Source organism: Chlorocebus sabaeus, chromosome 14 (genome assembly GCF_047675955.1).
Source record: "Chlorocebus sabaeus isolate Y175 chromosome 14, mChlSab1.0.hap1, whole genome shotgun sequence".
In the NCBI taxonomy this organism is placed as follows: domain Eukaryota; kingdom Metazoa; phylum Chordata; class Mammalia; order Primates; family Cercopithecidae; genus Chlorocebus; species Chlorocebus sabaeus.
Window position 1 is genome coordinate 85,182,379 of NC_132917.1, and position 17,275 is coordinate 85,199,653.

Consider the following 17,275-nt stretch of genomic DNA (forward strand, 5'->3'; position numbering starts at 1 on the left):
AATCTTAAAAAAAAACAAAAACAAAAAAACACAGTTTTTGAACCTGGCCATGTCACTGGGTCTAGTACATGACAAACCTGGGAAGTTGGTAACAGAACACAGGGTCAGAATAAAATATAAGAAATCACTGTAGCCTGACAATCTGCAAGACACACCAAGCAGACAAGTGGTAAGACTGTGGGACGTGTGCACACATTTAACGCAACAATTCTGAAATGTGTCCATGTAGTGAAGTGAGCACCTACCTGGAAGCCATGAGGTGCCCTGCAGAACACCTGAAACACTGGTAAGTGTAAATCTGTAATAGAAACTGAGAACATCAGAGCTAAATGACAACTTAGGAACACAAAGGAGGAGACAGCAGACACTGGGGAAGGGTGGGAAGAGAGAGAGGAGCAGAAAGATAACTGTTAGGTACTGGACTTAATTGGGTACTGCGTGATGTAATAATATGTACGACAAACCCCCGTGATGTGTTTAACTGTGTAACAGACCTTCATATGTACCCCCAAATCTAAAATAAAAATTTAAAAAAGAAAAAAAAAACCTAAGAATAATTTTACACCTATCATGTTATTAAAAAGTTAGATATACCATATAAAATTTTAATTCCAAATGTGCTTTGAACATTTGGGTGTGCAACAACAAAAACAAGCCTAAAAAACTGCGTTTCGGGGATTTAAAAAATATTTCTTCATCCAAAGGGAATATTTACCTGCTATTTTGGTGGCAGACACTAAAAATTAAAGTAGTTTCTGAAAGCAGAATTCAAATTTGAGAAATTTTCATTTGTTTTTTTTTCTGTCGGTGAAAATTAGTTTATTTTAGTGATAGACTGTATATTCCATGAAAGAGTGGTATAAGAGTGCTATCAAAAGCCTGGGATAAAGCAACAGTGAACAAGAAAACAGAAACTGTTAATGAGTTTTAATGATAAAGAGTTTTTGCTGGCCTAAGAGTGTGTGCAAGGCAATCATCGGTTCCCTATAAGCAAGGTAGACCCTCCACTTGGAAGAAGGCATTTCACTGCACCTTACGTAGATGAGGGTGCAGGGACAAAGGTTTACACCTCTCTTAATGAGTACAGCCTTATGGACACAAGACACTCTGGATCATAACAGGCCACTAAGTACTCTGTACAGTCAGATGCAACAGGTTCTCAGGAGCCAGTCAACCTTGCTGAGCACTGCTAGTGGTACCTACTGCAGTGGTACTCTGAAACAGCAGTACCAAAAGGTACTAGAGGGAGAAGGCAGAGGCGAGTGTTCAAGGGCCACTATCAGAAATGATCCAGGCCTCTTGGACTAAATCCTAATAATTCATTCAGTCATTCAGTAAATGTTTGAATTCCTGCTATATCAGGCCCTGTTCTGAGAGCTGGGAATATAGTCAACAGTAGACCTCATCCCTGCTTCCATGAAACACATATTGAGAAAGCTTGTATTATAATTGGGCCCGCAGATAAACCACTTCATTAAATACTAAGAGAAAGCTTAACTAAATTAGTCTATTATGCAGATAATTTTAAAGACAATTTAAGTTTTACTTAAAGCAAACATAGTTGGATCTGGGTTGATATTCGTATGCATTTGCGTTCTCTGTACACAGTAACTCCTGCCTCCAGGAGGCATTCTAGAAGGTATTCAGCTCTTCACTGAAACTGTATGCTGCTGTGGTTACCTACCTGTTCACAATGCTTTTGATGTTGTTCCAGTAAAAGAGTGATCTGTAGCGTTTTGTTTTCCTCAGTATTAAGCAGACATTAATTGTCTTCATTTCCATTGGCAGAGCTTTTATCTCAGTTATCAGGAGTGAGACGTTCTGCAGGAGGACAGCTTAATTCCTCTGGCCCTTCCGCTTCTCAGTTACAACAACTGCAGATGCAGCTGCAGCTAGAACGGCAGCATGCCCAGGCAGCACGGCAACAACTGGAGACCGCACGCAACGCAACTCGGCGTACTAACACAAGCAGTGTCACCACTACAATCACACAATCCACAGCAACAACCAACATAGCTAATACAGAAAGCAGTCAGCAGACTCTCCAGAATTCCCAGTTTCTTTTAACAAGGTAGCTCATTTGTTAATAGAATTTTGTTTGGGAAGTAGTATTTTATTGCCACTACAGTCTGGAATTATCTTTTCTCTTTTGTGCATATATATTTCTTTAAAATTCTGTGTTTGATTAAAACTCACAAATCTCTGATTAAAACTGCATATTCAGTATTTCCCCAAGAATGTGAAACATAGTAATTCTTTTAGATAAATTAAGAATACTGGGCCAGACCCAGTGGCTCACACCTGTAATCCCAGCACTTTGGGAGGCCAAGGCAAGCATATTGCCAGAGCCCAGGAGTTCCAAACCACCCTGGGCAACATGGTGAAATCTTATCTCTACAAAAATTAGCCAGGTGTGATGGTGCGCACCTGTGGTCCCTGCTACTTAGGAGGCTGAGGTGGGAGGATTGTTTGAGCCCTGCAGGCAGAGGTTGCAGTAGCCAAGATTATGCCATTCATTCCAGCCTGGGTGACAGAGTGAGACCCTGTCTCTAAAATAAAATAACTGGTCTTCTTGTTCTCAAGGTATATATCATCATATAATATGAATTGTTTTGCCATAGTACCCATAAAACATTAAACACTATATCATTATATATATATGGTTCATATTAGGTGCATTTATCATAATTAACATTGCTTTTTATTGCCAGTTTTAATCTACTGTGAAATATTAAAAGGTATAAGAAGGATTTCATAATACAGTGACAGTTTTCTCCTATGAATTTCTAAAAAAGCTAGATTTAAATTTTTATGGTTGGCACACAAAACTGTTAAAAAAAATGACTTCCCATGGTATAAATAATATTCAGTACAACAGTAAACTACTCTACTGGATGGAGTTCCTGTTCGCTTCTGAAACTGTTAGCAACTGTATGTATTTGTCTGCCAAAACTTCATAGGCATTTTATGTGACTTTCAGGAACATAAAGAATTTTAAAAAGAGCAATGATGAGTGGAGACTTAGCCTCAACAGATAATGAACCTGGACTAATTTGGGCTTTTAAGGGAGCAGAGAGGAATATAAAGAAAGAACTGTAAAATGAAGAATAGAGTTTGTGTAATACATCATTATCTCCAAAATGCAGTGTGTATGACAATTCATTGGGATGTTAGAAGAAAATATTATAATTTCCACTTATATTTCTTTTATCTCATACTCTGTTAATCCAGTGGTGCATGTGTATAGTTATAAATAACATAGTGTGGGTGCAGAATAAATAAATGCTTGAAAATCCCTGGACTAGAGCCCCAGCTTTGCCACTTGCAAGTTTTGGACCTCAGGCAAGTCATTTCACTCCTCCAAACCTCAGTTTTATCATCAGTATCCCAGAAGTTTTGCCTCTAGAGAGATAATTATTTTGAGGATTAAATGGAATACTGGTATGTGTATGGTCTGGCTCAGTATCTGCCTTATAGTAAAGGCCCAATTAATGGTATTCATTATTATTTGTTATGAAACCAAGAAAAAAAATGTAAATGGGTAATTTACCTTTGAATTACCTCTGCTAGGTCAGGAACTGTGCCTGGTTATTAGCAGATAATGCTGCTTTAATGTAAGAGAACCACAGGGCCACAGATGGAGCTACCTGCTGCCATGTAGCCTTACCTATAGGGACTGACCAGCAGCAGGTCTGTAGCATACCACATCTAAGTTCCTGCCTCAAAAAGGAGATCTACTAGTGTGCATTTCTACTGAGAGTTCACAGAACTGTGGGTGGAACATCTTGCCAGTGCCCTTTGGAAAAGACATCTTCCTGTCTACCCTTGCCCTATCCTTTTTTTTTTTTTTTAAAAAGACCCAAACTACTCAGTGAGTTTGTCTGTGCATTTATTCCACACCCAACTCTCAGAGCATGGTAGGAGTGACCTCTGAGTGCTCTCCCTGAATTCTGGTTATAGCTTCTTGAAATTCCCCTTCTGTCATCTGATACTGTACATTGTATGGTACCATGTAATTTGCAATCCACTTTCCACATATTTTATTGTATCATATGATTTATTTAAGGCAATATTTCCCCAGAAATACTCTCTTAACTTCATATATTCTAAGGAATATATGTAATTATGTTATTCCACCCCCAATTAATAAGGTCAGAGAAAGCAAAGTAAGAATAATAAAGAGATTATTTACTGTTGGGCTTCTCAGAACTTCAAATGTATTAACATGCATTGTGAATTTTCAAGGCAAGGAGAACGGCTGCAGTGTATTCAGGAGAGCTCTTATGTGATATATATAGGGCCCAAGCCTTATTTTTGGTCTTTTCTTTGACCAGGGGCAGTTCCTATTGATGTTGCCCTGGAACTGATGGTAAGGTCACAGTTTCTTTGGAGTTCAAGATAGTTGACCTTTTAGAAAGTGATTGTTGGAGTGTGTAAGTCAGATCGGTCTTTTTTTGAGACAGAGTTTCGCTCTTGTTGCCCAAGCTGAAGTGCAATGGCACGATCTCAGCTCACTGCAACCTCCACCTCCCAGGTTTAAGCGATTCTCCTGCCTCAGCCTCCCAAGTAGCAGGAATTATAGGCACACACCTCCACACCCGGCTAATTTTTTGTATTTTTAGTAGAAATGGGGTTTCACCATGTTAGCCAGGCTGGTCTTAAACTCCTGACCTCAGGTGATCTGCCCGCCTCGGCCTCCCAGAGTGCTGGGATTACAGCTTTGGAGCCACCGTCCCTGGCCAGATCTAATCTTTTGACAATGGGACCAGCTCATTTTGCTAACCCCAACTTGAAGATCTTTGCAAGCCTTGCAGTTTCATTTATATCCTAAATTTTATATTTCATCAGGAAATCAAGACCTAGTACCAGTACCTCATACGCAGACTTTACCTGCCTCTCAGGAATGAGGTGTCTTCTCAGTTATTTCCCTGAAAAACAGAACAGTAATATTGTTACTGCATGTTCTCTCGAGGACTGAAGGCCGCAGCCTGTATGTTTTTAGTTCGCCTCGTTGTTAGTGGGTAGTCCTCTTTGCGTTCTTTATCTTTCTGTTAACAAGGTTTAACTTCTCTAAAATTTTTTTTTTCTTTACCAAAGACCTTTTCCAAAGCTAAGAACATGGAATGACTTCAGTTCGTAATTTTTTTCTTTTTTTTTTGAGACGGAGTCTTGCTCTGTCACCCAGACTGGAGTGCAGTGGCCAGATCTCAGCTCACTGCAAGCTCCTCCTCTCGGGTTCACGCCATTCTCCTGCCTCAGCCTCCCGAGTAGCTGGGACTACAGGCACCCGCCACTTCGCCCGGCTAGTTTTTTTTTTTTGTATTTTTTAGTAGAGACGGGGTTTCACCGTGTTAGCCAGGATGGTCTCGATCTCCTGACCTCGTGATCCGCCCGTCTCGGCCTCCCAAAGTGCTGGGATTACAGGCTTGAGCCACCGCGCCCGGCCCAGTTCGTAATATTTTTATAGCTTTGGGTTGAAAACGTGTAGTCTACTCAATCTTCTATTCCATTAAATACTCTCTTATGATATCCTTAATTTTTTTTTAACCATAAATGTAATCAGTCATTTCCTTTCAATGTGGATTTTATGGCTTTTCTGTAATTACCTTTCAGATATTTTTGCATTCTTTCAGTTCTGAAATTTGATCTTTTGTTTTCTGAGTCATAGGTACCTAATTATTTAGTGGTTTTGAACTTAGCACCTATGAGATTTTGTGCAAATTACTTAACCTTTGCTTCAGTTTCCTCTTCCTGTAAAATGTTGATAATAATAGTCCCTAACTCAGAGAGTTAAATGAGCTAATGCACTCAAAGAGCACTCAAAGCCTGACCCGCCGTTAGTATCATCCATGGTGGCATGGGGGTGCTCCTGTGCCTTGCAGTGCTGGTAGAACAGCAGGGAGCAGGTGCCAGGCAGTAGGGCAGCATAGAATAGATCTGTCTCTGGGCTCAGGGTGCTGCCTCTGGGTACTCAGGGAGAAAACCTGTCATGTGTGCCTGCCAGGCCTCCTTTCAGTGTCCCCATGTTCTCCCTCTTTGTTCCTTTTGCTGCCCCATTGCTTCTGCTAGTTTCCCTTTCTTTGCCACTGAAAGTGTAGAGAAAACCAGTACTGCAACTAAGCAGAATTTTATATCATTTTTTGTTGGAGATTGACCTTTTTTTTTTTGAGACAGAGTCTCACTCTGCTGCCCAGGCTAGAGTGAAGTGGCACGATCTTGGCTCAGTATAACCTCCAGCTCCCGGGTTTAAGCAATTCTCGTGCCTCAGCCTCCCAAGTAGCTTGGATTACAGGCATGCACCACCACGCCCTGCTAATTTTTGTATTTTTAGTAGAGAAGGGGCTTCACCATGATGGCCGGGCTGGACATGAACTCCTGACCTCAGGTGATCCACCCATTTCAGCCTCCCAGAGTGCTGGGATTACAGGTGTGAGCCACTGCACCTGGCCAGAGATTGACATTTTAAAGTAATTTAACAAGTTTAGTAACAAGTGATAAGTAGAATTTTCAGCTCTTAACATCTGTCCAGTCTCTGTGCATATGAGCCAGGTTTCCCAGCATAGCCCAGATCTCGTAAGTACATGCGTCAGGGGAGCAAGTCAGGCAGGTAGACCTTGCGTCTGCCCTGCTACACGGTAGGTCCTTGGTAGAAGAAATGTAGGAGGGTGTATGTGTTTTCTTGCCCTCTCTAGCTTCTGCATATACCAGGAAGAATTAAATAGAGTAATAGAGAAAAGTCAGAGGAAATTTTCGGATATTTTTCAGTTGAATATTCTGTTCACTGCAGATTTTGTTTTTGTGTTTTTATTTTCCTGTATGAAATTCTGGTTAGATACTTTCCCAAGCGTCTAATCTATAAGAAATCCTGTTTTCCTTAGAAAATTTTCACCTAGCTTTCTCTGGAGTGGAAAAAGCCTAAATGTATTTTTTTTTCTCATTGAGTCTAATTAAAGCATAGATTTGCCCCTCCAGGTAACAGTATTGCAACAAATGTGGGGATTTCATCTCAACACAATTAAGGATAAATTAGAGCCAGATATTCCAGCAATGTCTCATTCTGAATTTTACCAACTGTAAAACTTGCACAGTGGAGAGCACTGTAGAAATTGGCCATGCCATTGTTCATTGACTTTTTAACAATAAGGTCTTTTCTTTTTAACTTAAACAGGTTGAATGATCCTAAAATGTCTGAAACGGAGCGCCAGTCCATGGAAAGCGAGCGTGCAGACCGCAGCCTGTTTGTCCAAGAGCTCCTTCTGTCCACTTTAGTGCGTGAAGAGAGCTCATCCTCAGACGAGGATGATCGGGGGGAGATGGCAGATTTTGGTGCTATGGGCTGTGTAGATATTATGCCTTTAGATGTTGCTTTAGAAAACCTAAATTTAAAAGAGAGTAATAAAGGAAATGAGCCTCCACCACCTCCTCTTTGATGACATCCCAATTCGCAGACAATGTCCTCTGTGCTGTATTTGCCAATGAAAGTGGACAACAACTATCTTGGGTTTGTTTGGTGATTGTAATTTCAGGTCTGTCACTCTTGTTACATTGTGTACATTCAAAAGGAAGAGAGAAAATATATATGATAATCATTTCCACTTAACTAATTTTTACTTCTAGCAGGTAAATGTAGGTAGCAGTGCAGGGGTGATCTCTGCTTCCTGTACCTTGACATGCAAAAGGCTCTCCTAATATTCCACATTCAAACTGAAGAGGAAAATTGAAATCTCTAATGAAGCTGCTGTGTGTATTTATGAATATTAATGAATAAAAACTGCTTGGATGGTTTACCTTAACTACTGCATGAGGTTTTTTGCAGCGTGCATGAGTTTTAGTGACCTTGTTATTTAAAAAATTAAATACAAGGAATAAAACTTAAAAAAAAAAAATACAAAGCCCAAAGCTTTCCCAAACATTATTCAACGGTTACACTACGAAGTAGCTTTTGAATAATGTCTGCCTGAATCACCTTTCTTTGTGTGCCTCCTACGCACAAAGCCAGCTCTGCAGTGGAATCTGGGGATTGTGGCCGGGTGTGGCACTCCGCCCTATGTGACTGTCCTGTCTCCCTGTTAGTCATCTTGCCTGTGTGGAGCTCAGCCTGTCTCTTTAACTCATCTGTAGAAGACACACCAGTAAAGCTACCGTTGGAATCTGCTGCAGGGGCCTTTGTGTGCCCTAAAAACAAATCCTGTTCATGTTTGTTTAAAATTTTTACTTTTTGTGGTTGTTTAAAATTTTTTCAATTGTTAAATATGTTTTATTCAGGTGTAGATGAATTTCATTTATTGACTGTTCAACAGAGTTAACCTGAATTATGTTGTCTTTGTTTTTAAAAATCTCACATTCTCAATCATATTTTGCGTTATTTATGTATTTGCTTTGTAGTTTGCTGAGACAGATCAGTATCAGGGGAGCTTTGAGGATTTGCCTTCCCAGATTTGTCAATATATTACAACCAAATTCTTAATGCTAATTTTAGCACCTTTTATTTATTGGGTTTTTTTTCTGGCATAAAAAGTAAAGCCTTTTAATTGAATCATGCCACCTATATGCCTATATTATTAATCCTATGTGTAAAAAAAAATGTACAGCTTTTTTTGGGTTTGTTTTGGGGTTTGGAAGGGCTGGGTTATTTTTTATTTCCTGTTTCGGTTTTTGTGCATAGACTTTCACAATAGCTCCAAGGCAGGGACAGCGGGTTTGGGGGTTGGGAGGGCAGTTTTTGGAATGTAAATTTAGGACTTTTAAAAAGGTGCGCACAGCTTCTGATAAATTTATAACTAGACTTAACCTAATCATGTCTCGTTCCAGTTCTGTTTTCTCTGAGCCCTTTTCTTAGTCTCCTCTCTTTCTCCTGTCATCCTTTTCCTTTCCCGTCCGTGTATCTCCGTTTCTTCAACATGACAAGCATACAGACTTGAACACCTTTCCGGTGTTCTTCCGAGAACTGTGAAGTCCATGTTCATCCAAATGTAACCAAAAAAGAAGTCACCCTACATGTCTGAAAAACTGTTGCTTCTCCTCTGAAACTTCAAACTCCAATAATAGCTTTGTTTTCTTTAGTTTCTGTAATGGAAAATGTTTAAAGGAAAACTTTACACCAGGCTTCTGGTTACACTAGAAGTCAAGCCCAGTAGGGATTTTCATTTTTTTTTTGATTGGTTGTTGAGAAGTTTCAAAAACCAGTTTTCGAGCTGTGGTCTTTCAAACACATCTGCACTAAGTCACACATTTCAATAAAGCATTTTCAAGACTGTTGACCACTTGAATTTCTTTGGTGTTGGTGGATTAACCTAACCATTACTCAGAGATTTTATATCTCTAATCCAGTATTTTTTTTTCTTTTTATGCTAAACGTGGGAGATCCTGGTTTTGTGTGAATGCATTATTTTGGATGTGAGAAATTTTTAAAAATGCCAATTATGTACTTTCCCTTTTCTGCACAAATTCTGGGAAAATGTAAGAGCCTTCATTTTTTAACATGGTTTTAGGGAACAAATGTAAGTCCATTCAGAGCAGTTTAATTTAGATGATTACTTTAACACTGCAGAAGACCTAAGGAGTCATAAGATTCCATCTCATGTAGAATACTGTATATTAATTATTTTTTACCAGATATTTTACAAATACCTCACCTCATCCTGTATGTAATAAATAATGTATTATTTTAGGGTAGAAAGACACAGAATATCAATATAAAAATATATTCAAGCCCTTGAAATTCTTGTGTCCTTTTTCTTTAGTTTCTGGATCAAAATCTTATTACTGGATGTACTGTTGAATAAAAATTGCAAAGACTGATGGACAGGAGACAAAATCAAAATATACCACTGTTTATTTTGGCAGTACCTTCAAATTTCTAAGGACCAGATCCTGAATTTTGAGAAGTTTTTGTTTTGTTGAGTTTTGAGCGTCTAGGATGTAAGTTTATAAATGTTCTACAGTGCTTGTCTTTACTTCCTGTTAAGAAATCATTTAAATCTTTCTCCTCAAGGTGCTCTGGAAGAAGTTTAATTTCAACTCTGAACAAATAGAAATAACTGTGCTTCCTTGTATGGCTGCAATCATAAGATACAATTTCTATGGTTGGCTACCGTGAAATTATTGTATTTTTATTGCATTGTTTTGTTTAAAACAAAAAAAATCCACAGAAGTAGAACCTAGGTTTGCTACTAACAAAATAGTGGATTCTTATAATGAGGCTCAGGTAAAGTAAGAGAAAGCTTCTCTCCCTGTGGTCCCCAGAGAAATGAAGTTTAGGATAGCACATTACACTATTAGAAATAATAGATGTGACAAAAAAAACCCAGTCCATTATCCCTACCCCTCATTTTCCCTCTCAATATTAGAAATTTCAATAATATACTGACAGATTTTCAAAGGTCACCAAGGCTTTTGTGTTTTTTCTCGTCTGTGGGCCACAATTAGAGAACAGCTAACAGGTCCAGAGTTCTCTTGATAGGTCCAAGACTTAGTTTACAGAAAAAAGCTAGGGTCCTCACTGCAAATATTAATACTTTATACACTTTACTCGATGGATCTTGGGGTGAGCACACATGTCAATAGTTCATAGCTCTAGTTAAGGACAAAGCGGGGTTGGGAGTAGGAGGAGAACACTGTACAGAGAGGTTAGGGTAGCAGGTGACTGGAGAAAAGGATCTTTTGAATGGGATTCCTGTAACAGTGTTCAGTACCAATGTTAAGTCTACTGTAAGTGGGGTCTAATATGGCTTACTGATACAGGCATGTGTGAAAAACTAAGTGTGATGGAGGAATGGGTGCTAAAAGCTCTTAACAGTTTTGTAGAGAAGCCCTGCAGCAATGTTTATATGACATGCCTGTTTCTTAATTATTTGCATGCACAGTTTAAGGGGTACATGCAATATTGGTTTCAAGTGCAGTAAAAACATGGCTGAGGCCGGGCGCGGTGGCTCAAGCCTGTAATCCCAGCACTTTGGGAGGCCAAGGCGGGTGGATCACGAGGTCAGGAGTTCAAGACCAGCTTTGCCAACATAGTGAAACCCCATCTCTACTAAAAAACAAAAAATTAGCCGCACTTGGTGGTGGGCACCTGTAATCCCAGCTACTTGGGAGGCTGAGGCAGGAGAATCGCTTGAACCTGGGAGGTGGAGGTTGCAGTGAGCCGAGATTACGCCATTGCGCTCCATCCTGGGTGACAGTGCAAGACTCCATCTCAAAAAAAAAAAAATTAAAATACTGGGTATGAAATTCTCCCAGAATTACATGCAAAAGTTGGTGTTTATGCTGGAAAAAGGTAACAGTTATCTGTGCTCTTTCTAAAGCTCAACTAAACACGAAAACAGTTCTCGCCTTGAGATTGGAGGTAGGATGGCAGTTGGCAGGGTGAAGGGAAGAGGTTGGGGAGGAGTCTCATAACATTTCATCCCCAGTAGTAACTGAAGCCCTATGTCTGGCCTGGAGTGGATAGAGGTTAGGGTTAGAGTGCAGGATGGAGCAGCAGTCTGCAGACTTTCAGGTTGTGACAGTGTAATGAAATTCTGTGCTATTAAACATGGCTATGTCTAAGTCATTACAGTATTCCAAAGCCAAATTCAAGTGACCGTTTTTCAGAATAGTGTAAAAATTAATTCCCTGTGCTCATCGGCTTCAACCATGCAGACGCAACATTTGTTTCTAATTAGTACTCTTACCTCTTGGTTTCTGTAGTTTTTCAACCCATCTCTGTCAGTGTTCTATAAATGCAAACATTCATTACTTAAGGAACCCTGCAGCAGACCTCGAATAAGATGTGACTTGATGTTTGTTGCCACTTCCTCAACTTGGTTAGCAAATTCAAGTTTTGAAAGATGATTCATCTCAGAGAAGTTGATCCTGAACCTCTACATCACATTTTAGTTGGTTGCTATCACGTGGGTAATGTCTTAACGTGGGTTCCTCGAATCACAAAGGAGAATGCTCTCAAGTCCTCACGTTAACTTTAGTAAGTCAGTTACCTTTACGGCAACTAAAGAGATCAATTAAAAAGAACCCTTAAGCCGGGCGCGGTGGCTCACGCCTGTAATCCCAGCACTTTGGGAGGCCGAGGCGGGCGGATCACGAGGTCAAGAGATCGAGACCACGGTGAAACCCCGTCTACTAAAAATACAAAAAATTAGCCGGGCGCGGTGGCGGGCGCCTGTAGTCCCAGCTACTCGGGAGGCTGAGGCGGGAGGATGGCGTGAACCTGGGAGGCGGAGCTTGCGATGAGCCCGAGATGGCGCCACTGCACTCCAGCCTGGGGGACAGAGCGAGACTCCATCTCAAAAAAAAAAAAAAAACCCTTAAGTCTGACTGTCTCGGGTAACTTGGTGTACAGATAGTGCACAGATATGGATGAGGGCTGCACATGGCTGGCTTGAAAACCCATGTCGGGCCGGGCCTGGTGGTTCACACCTGTAATCCCAGCACTTTGGGAGACAGAGGCGGGTGGATCATGAGGTCAGGAGTTCAAGGGCAGCCTGGCCAAGATGATGAAACCCAGTCCCTACTAAAATACTAAAATTAACTGGGCGTGGTGGCGGACACCTGTAATCCTAGCCACTTGGGAGGCTGAGGCAGTGAATTGCTTGAACCCAGAAGGTGGAGGTTGCAGTGAGCTGAGATGGGGCCACTGCACTCCAGCCTGGGGGAGACAGCAAGACTGTCTTCAAAAAAAAAAAAAAAACGTGGGCTGCATGTGCAAAGCCTGGGGCTGCTTTCCACAGGCCTAGATAGTGATTCTCTTCAAGGAGGCCTTTACTAACCACAGGGAACCGAGCATCTGACTGTGTCCTTGGCAGACAGTGCAGGTAGCCTGTAGAATGTTGGCTCCTCTGTCTATAGAAACCATCAGTTCCCTGCTCGCTCTCATTCATACATACTTTTTGAGTTCCCAGTAGGTACCAAGCTTTGTCTAAGCATTATTTGCCAACTGTGATTTTTACAGACTTCCCCTGTAAGAATTTTCTAAAAGAGCCTTTCTCCCTTACACAATTGAAATGTTTTCAAAGGTCATCAAGCCTGTTGCCTTTGGTCGATCACGTGACCAATCAGATCTGGTGAGTGAGCTGCTGCCTTAAATCTACCAAATTAGACTAAGAGCGTTTGGAGTCTGCCTCACGCATAAGAGATCCATATTCATTTAATAGTGAAACCAGCCCAGAAGCATCCTCTTCTGTAAGTTGGATGGTGTCCCAGCTCTCTCTCCTTGTAGATTTTCTGACCACACCCTGTATATAAGGTTTTCTTGAGGTAGATGCAGCAATATTCCTGAGGTAAGATTCTACAATACTCCTGTATTGGCAAGTGGACTGGACCAACAGACATAGGCTTCAGCCGCTGTCCCTAGGGACTGAAGGAGAGTTCATGGATTCTTATACCCTAGTCATGAAAGCTATTCTGGCCAGCCTTGAATCCATTTAATTTTGCCCAGGAGAACCTCTCATGACAAGAAGATATTATTTTGCCCATGAAAGTCCATTTTTAAATATACAGTATGGGCCGGGCGCGGTGGCTCAAGCCTGTAATCCCAGCACTTTGGGAGGCCAAGACGGGCGGATCATGAGGTCAGGAGATCGAGACCATCCTGGCGAACACAGTGAAACCCCGTCTCTACTAAAAAAATACAGAAAACTAGCCGGGCGTGGTGGCGGGCACCTGTAGTCCCAGCTACTCAGGAGGCTGAGGCAGGAGAATGGCGTGAACCCGAGAGGAGGAGCTTGCAGTGAGCTGAGATCCAGCCACTGCACTCCAGCCTGGGTGACAGAGCAAGACTCCGTCTCAAAAAAAATAAAAAATAAATAAATATACAGTATGCTAATTAGCATTGTCTGTTGAATTGCCCTATCGGATAGCAGCCACCACGTGTGCTGACCTCTCAGGATTCAGACTCACCTTGGAAAATATCACACTGATGATACCGTACTTTAGAGTAAATTGCATATTGTGGCAGGCTCCCAGACTAATTCATACTGAACCCTTGATATAGATTTTCCTTTATAATATCACCACCTGTCATGAAGCTTACCTGTTTTCTGATTTGAATAAACTTTGGGTTGTGCGCCTCACTTTACATTGCATTCGCTGAGATAACTGAGTGTGACTTCTGTGTTGTGTCATCTTAAGATGTCAGTAATGTTCAACACAGACTTGGTCATCTGTAGCACTGGTGTTTTGGCGTTTCTGTAGTTTTTGTTTTGGTTTGTTTTTTGAGATGGAGTTTTGCTCTTGTTGTCCACACTGGAGTGCAGTGGCACGATCTCGGCTCGCTGCAACCTCCGCCTCCTGGGTTCAAATGATTCTCCTGCCTCAGCCTCCCAAGCAGCTGAGATTACAGGCACATGCCACCAAGCCTAGCTACTTTTTTATATTTTTAGTAGAGACAGGGTTTCACCATGTTGGTCAGGCTGGTCTCAAACTCCTGACCTCAGGTGATCCACCTGCCTCGGCCTCCCAAAGTGCTGGGATTACAGGCATAAGCCACCACACCTGGCCTCATTTCTATAGTTCTAAATCCCCTGTGAAATACAATTTCTCCTATTGTCCCTCTCTGCTTCCTCTCCTGTTTCCTTATGGGGGTGTGTTTGTGTGTGTGTTTTATTAATGCTTCTAGTGACATCTGCCATTTCAGTTCCATTTGCCTACAGAATTTTCAGGACCATCCAGGTTACCATTCTTGCCGGTGTCTGAGCCTGAGGGGTGAAGGTGTGGCCTCTGTCCTCAGTCCAGAAAAGGACTTTGGAATACTGATTCTACTTACAGCTTCACAGGGTAAGACTAGAAAGGACTTGAGAAGGAGCCCCCCGAACTTCAGCATGAACGTGAGCCCCACCCACTCAGGACCAGAAGGGACAAGACTTGCTCCTTATCCATTTTTTTTCCCTCTTCAGAGTTCCTGTTGGCTTTTGGTGGTTGTTTTTCCCCATTTTGAACACTCAACTGCCTCTGGCCAATGGCAGGGTTTTTTTTGTTGTTGTTTGTTTTTGTTTGTTTATTTTATTTTATTTTATTATTATTTTTTTTTGAGACAGAGTCTCACTCTGTAGCCCAGACTGGAGCGATATGGCTCCGGCTCACTGCAACCTCCGCCTTCCAGATTCAAGCGATTCTCCTACCTCAGCTTCCCGAGTAGCTGGGACTACAGGCCCGCGCCACCACACCCAGCAAACTTTTTACTTTTAGTAGAGACAGTTTTTCACCATGTTGGCCAGGCTTGTCTTGTACACCTCACCTCAGGTGATCTGCCTGCCTCAGCCTCCCAAAGTACTGAGATTACAGGAGTGAGCCACTGTACCCCGCCAAGTCAACGGCAGGTTTAAAAGCAATTGGTGAAAATTACATTTTAGTATCTACCTGAACAAATGCCTTTCACTTCAGCCTAGGGCTCTAGGGTTGTCCCCCAAGTCACTGTGTTCTGAGGAGAAGGGTGGATTGGATCTTTTTTTTTCTTTTTTTTTTTTAAGACAGGGTCTCACTCTGTCTCCCAGGCTGGAGACTGTGTCTCCCAGGCTGGAGTGCAGTGGTGCAATCTTGGCTCACTACAGCCTAGACCTTCTGAACTCAAGCTATCCTCCCACCTCAGCCTCCCCAGTAGCTGGGACTACAGGCACATGCTGCCATGCCCAGCTAATTTTTGTATTTTTTGTACAGATGGGGTTTTGCCATGTTGCTCAGCCTGGTCTTGAATTCCTGGGCTCAAGCGATTTGCCTACCTTGGCCTCCCAAAGTGCTGGGATTACAGGTGTGAGCCATGCCTGGCCGGATTGTATCTTTTTAAGAACACTATTGGCATATTTTGATAAACTTTTAATCCTTTCATAGCGTTTTCCAAGTGTTCACCATTTTATGGTTATAGAGTCCCAAGCAAGTCCACCTAACAAAACCGAAACCCACCAAGTTCACTCAGAGGCGCTTGTCCAGTGGTCCTGGGCAGCACATTCTTTTCACACAGCTGTCTTTCAAACTGCCTTCAGCTCCGGTAGAGTCTGGCCGCCAAGGATTGGGGTGGGTTGGTTGACCATTAATCCTAAAATGTAAAGGTTGCAACAAATAGCACTTTTCACATCTTATACTGTTGTAAGTTACACATTTTAGACGTTGTTACAAGACATTTCAAGTAGACAGCATTTGATGAAGTGTTTGTAAGATAGCTTTTAGATGCTTATAAATTCTGTAGCCAGCCATAACAGATGTTGGTTGGGAGAAAGAATGGAATTAAGTTTGTAAAAAGAAGTGGTTGGAAAATTTACAATGAATGATGAGAATGGATGTGAATCTTCTGCATCAGAAATTAGGGTTCAGCTAATCATCTTGGGGTTCTCTCTCTTACCTCAAAAGTATCCAGATCATGCTTGGACTAGGAGGAAAGTCATGGGTAATAATTGGTAGGTCAATTCTGGGGAGGTAAAATTTGCAGAACTTCCTGGATTGCTGACATTGCCTGCCCTGTGGAAGCAAAAGGGAAAATGGTTGTGTTGCTTGATCAGATGTTAGAACTTGGAATTCATGGTGGGGATAAGGAGATGCACGTTTTTGTGTCAAGGGCGGTGGACGGGTCTCAAAATCAAGTTGGGTTGGAGGTGAAGTTAGGGAAAACCTGGAGAATGGAACTCTGGAATTAAAGCTTAGAATTGGAAAGGGCTAATTGCTCTCTGGTTGCAGAAGTTCCCTTAGAAATATTCCTGACAAGTGAATATCCACCCAGAACAGGGAGAAGATAAAATGCTGTGGTTACAAGCACAGACGTGAGTTTCAATCTTGGCCCTACCACTTACTAGCTGTGTGATCTTGGCCAAGTTAATTAACTTTAATTAAACAGTGTTCCTATTGTCTCATTGTTAAATGTAGCTAATAATAGTATTAAATAATGTGCTAATATAGTGCCTGGTGTGAAGTAACCATAAAACAAATGGCAGGTGCCTCAGAAGGCAACCAACACAACAGGGACCCAAAGTGACCAATAGAAAGAGTGGAATTTGGGCTGGGCGCGGTGGCTCACAGCTGTAACCACAGCACTTTGGGAGGCCAAGGCGGGCAGATCACTTGAGGACAGGAGTTCAAGACCAGCCTGGCCAACATGGTGAAACCCTGTCTCTACTAAAAGTACAAAAAATTAGCCGGGCGTATTGGCAGGCACCTGTAACCCCAGCTACTCGGGAGGCTGAGGCATGACAATCGCTTGAGGAAGGCAGACGTTGCAGTGAGTTGAGATCGCGCCACTGCACTCCGGCCTGGGCGACACAGTGAGACTCCGTCAAAAATAATAATAATAATAATA

The 17,275-nt window shown here is 41.8% G+C and overlaps 1 protein-coding gene across 2 annotated transcripts in view; it reads left to right on the plus strand.

Annotated features, from left to right (window-relative positions):
- The window catches only part of KCMF1 (potassium channel modulatory factor 1), an 82,916-nt gene extending 75,123 nt beyond the window's left edge, over nucleotides 1–7,793 (plus strand). For both annotated transcript variants that reach the window (XM_038007173.2, XM_038007172.2), the window contains exons 6-7: nucleotides 1,789–2,071; nucleotides 7,169–7,793. In XM_038007173.2, the coding sequence (XP_037863101.1) occupies nucleotides 1,789–2,071; nucleotides 7,169–7,430 (545 nt within the window). In that variant the 3' untranslated portion in view covers nucleotides 7,431–7,793. The remainder of the gene's footprint in view (nucleotides 1–1,788; nucleotides 2,072–7,168) is intronic.
- The last annotated feature ends 9,482 nt before the right edge of the window (nucleotides 7,794–17,275 follow it).